At 51.0% G+C, this 2788-nt stretch overlaps 1 protein-coding gene across 1 annotated transcript; it reads left to right on the forward strand.

Moving 5' to 3' along the window:
* Positions 1-224: 224 nt before the first annotated feature.
* On the forward strand, positions 225-1424 carry LOC109733813 (uncharacterized). Its single transcript, XM_020293027.1, has one exon. It carries the CDS (start codon positions 225-227, stop codon positions 1422-1424), a length of 1200 nt encoding a protein of 399 aa, XP_020148616.1.
* The last annotated feature ends 1364 nt before the right edge of the window (positions 1425-2788 follow it).

The raw sequence follows: 2788 nt of genomic DNA on the forward strand, positions 1-2788 counted from the left end.
ACTTCAGTACGGTCACTTTCCTTGCAAAGAAGTTGATCATTGTCCACCTATATAATGAGCTGTAGGTTGTAGCGTCTACTAGGGATTCATATATCGATCAATAAAAAACTCGCGAGTTCCGCTCAGCAGTTCATCCGGCAGCTAATATTACAAGTTGAAGGTGCGCTAGTGCTCCGCGATTCACTTTGGGCTGGTGTTGCTTCGCCGATTCCACCGCATCCTGCATGAGCCGTGAGGAGGGCGAGATGAGCAGTAGCTTGCTTCGCCCACACCCCAGGCCGCCCCTGGAAGTTGATGACTTGCTCTCCGAGATTCTCCTTCGCCTGCCTCCGGACCCGTCATCCCTTCCCCGTGCCTCCGCCGTGTGTAGGCGCTGGCGCCTCCTCGTCTCCGACCCGGGCTTCTCCCGCCGCTTCCGTCGTCACCATCACCGCAACCCTCCGATCATCGGTTTCTACGACAGTAATCTTCGAGACCTCTCATTCGTACCTACTCTGAAGGCCCCCAACCGTGTCTCGCCCGGGCGATTGTCCTTAAGGCGCCATCGCGACGACCAATACTTCACCCCCCTGGGATGCCGCCATGGCCTCGTGCTGATTTGTATCGGGAACTCCGAACCACTGAAGCGCCATGTTCTAGTGTGGAACCCTGTTACTGGTGAGCAGCATCGCCAAGGCACTCCCCCGGGGTTCGACACAGGAAAACACTTCAATGGGGCGGTGCTTCGGGCTGCAGCAGATGTTGACCACTTCCAGGTGGTCTTGGTAGGCAACGGCGACCAAAAACGAGCGGTCGCTAGTGTTTACTCGTCAGATACCGGCGTATGGAGCAATCTCGTCTCTACATCAACATCGTTGCCACTGATGTCTTCTACAGACCCTTCACCCGACTGGTGTTTTAACGGTTTATCCTTTGACCCCGCTGTGCTGGTTAGGAATTCCCTATACTGGCTGCTTGGAGCTGACTCGGTTGGAATTCTCGAGTATGATTTGGAGAGACGGAGCCTTGATGTGATAGGATTGCCAGTGCGTATGCCTACTGGGTGTGCGATTGGGAGCAATAACCGATTCTCGGTTGTGCAAGCGGAAGATGGTGGGCTGGGTTTCCTCTCTCTGTCAGGCTTCAGCGCCCACTTATGGCAGAGGAAGACCGAATATAATGGTGCTGCTTCATGGGTGATTGAAAAAACTATTAAACTGGACACACTACTGAAAATTCCCGTGGATCCAAAGAAAGAAGGACCATTTATTTTGGTGATAGGATTTGCCGAGGACAATAATACGGTGTTCCTAGGGACAATAATTGGCGTTGTCATGCTCCATCTTGAGTCGTTGCAGTTCGAGAAGCTTCAGTCTAGAAGTGCTTCTACCTACTATCCATTTGAAAGTGTCTATGATGCATGTAATAACACGACTTTACAGTAGTATATAGAGATAATTTCTCATTAGCAGTTGTTGGAATTAATGTTGTTCAGATCCTTCCATGTCAAGAAAGCGATGATAAGTAGCGTCACATCTCTTGTTTTCATCTTCGTTGGTTCAGTACATATGTGAAAATGCATGTCAGCTGTAATTATATGTATGAAGATTCATATTTTCAAGAGAATGTTATTCTATTCGGTGAATATTTGTGGTCTCGTGGTAAAACTTGTTGAAGATAGATGGGCTTTGGCTCATATAGGACAATAATTCATGTTAATCTCTATAAGGCCCATGTAGGTGTATAAAAGGTGGCGGGAAGTTTAGTACCACCTCAGTAGAGTCGAAATCCATTTATAAGGGTTGCTCTCACTACTGAAAAAATCATTGTTATCGAGTACATTACAGTTTGCCGAGTACCGGAATATGAGATCACGGTAAAAACATGTAAGCCGAGTGCTGCTCTCGGCAAACAGAAGGACACGACACATGAGAAGCACTGCCGAGCCCCCCGTACTAGACAAACTCGGCAAACATAAAACAACTCGGATTATGCATAGTATGCCGAGAACCCGCTGGAATGCACCCGGCAAACATGAGCCACATGGCACCACCATTTGCAGCTGATGCCCCATGACCGTGGGCAACGTTTGCCGAGACCCTGATAACAGGTACTTGGACTTCTACGAGGTAACGGCGCCCGTCTTGCTGGCATTTAAATCCCTGAAAATTCACCGGGGCTCAAAAATAGACGTGACCTGGCACGGCGTCTTCCCACGGCCCATGGAGGCCGTTATAAAAATCTGAGGCCATTTCGGATAAGCCTTCACAGAGACTTAGTGCAAACAGGACCTTGTCCGGCGAAGGATCTACCTTTCAAGCGGGGATGCGTCCAGTTTTTCAAGGGGGTGTGGTGCCCGTTCCTCTGTTGGCCTCGAAACTTTTTCTGTGCTCGTGAGCTTCCGTTCGAAGGCATGTGCCAGGTCCAGGGCTTTTTCGAGGGCCGCCGGCCATATTTCATGCATTTCCCGCATTTCCGGGGGTTTATGCGGGAAATTCAAGAGCGGGGCAGCGGGCACACGAAATTTTGGATGGAAAGGGATGGGAGTCCCCGTCCGCGGTCTTCTGTCCACGCCCAGGCCCTGCGCACACATCCGAGAGGGTGGGTCCAGCGCGAGGTGCACCGGGGGGCCGCCAGCGCCCTTCTTGCAGCCGTTTCAGTCCCCGGAAATTCACGGGAGCCAGAAAATGACGAGACCTGGTGCGGCATCTTCTCACGACCCCTGAAGGATGCGGTAAAAATCCGAGGCCGTTTTGGATACTCCTTCACGAAGGCTTAGTGCAGACGGGACTTTGTCTAGCGAAGGATC

Source organism: Aegilops tauschii, chromosome 6, assembly GCF_002575655.3.
Source record: "Aegilops tauschii subsp. strangulata cultivar AL8/78 chromosome 6, Aet v6.0, whole genome shotgun sequence".
Lineage (NCBI taxonomy): Eukaryota > Viridiplantae > Streptophyta > Magnoliopsida > Poales > Poaceae > Aegilops > Aegilops tauschii.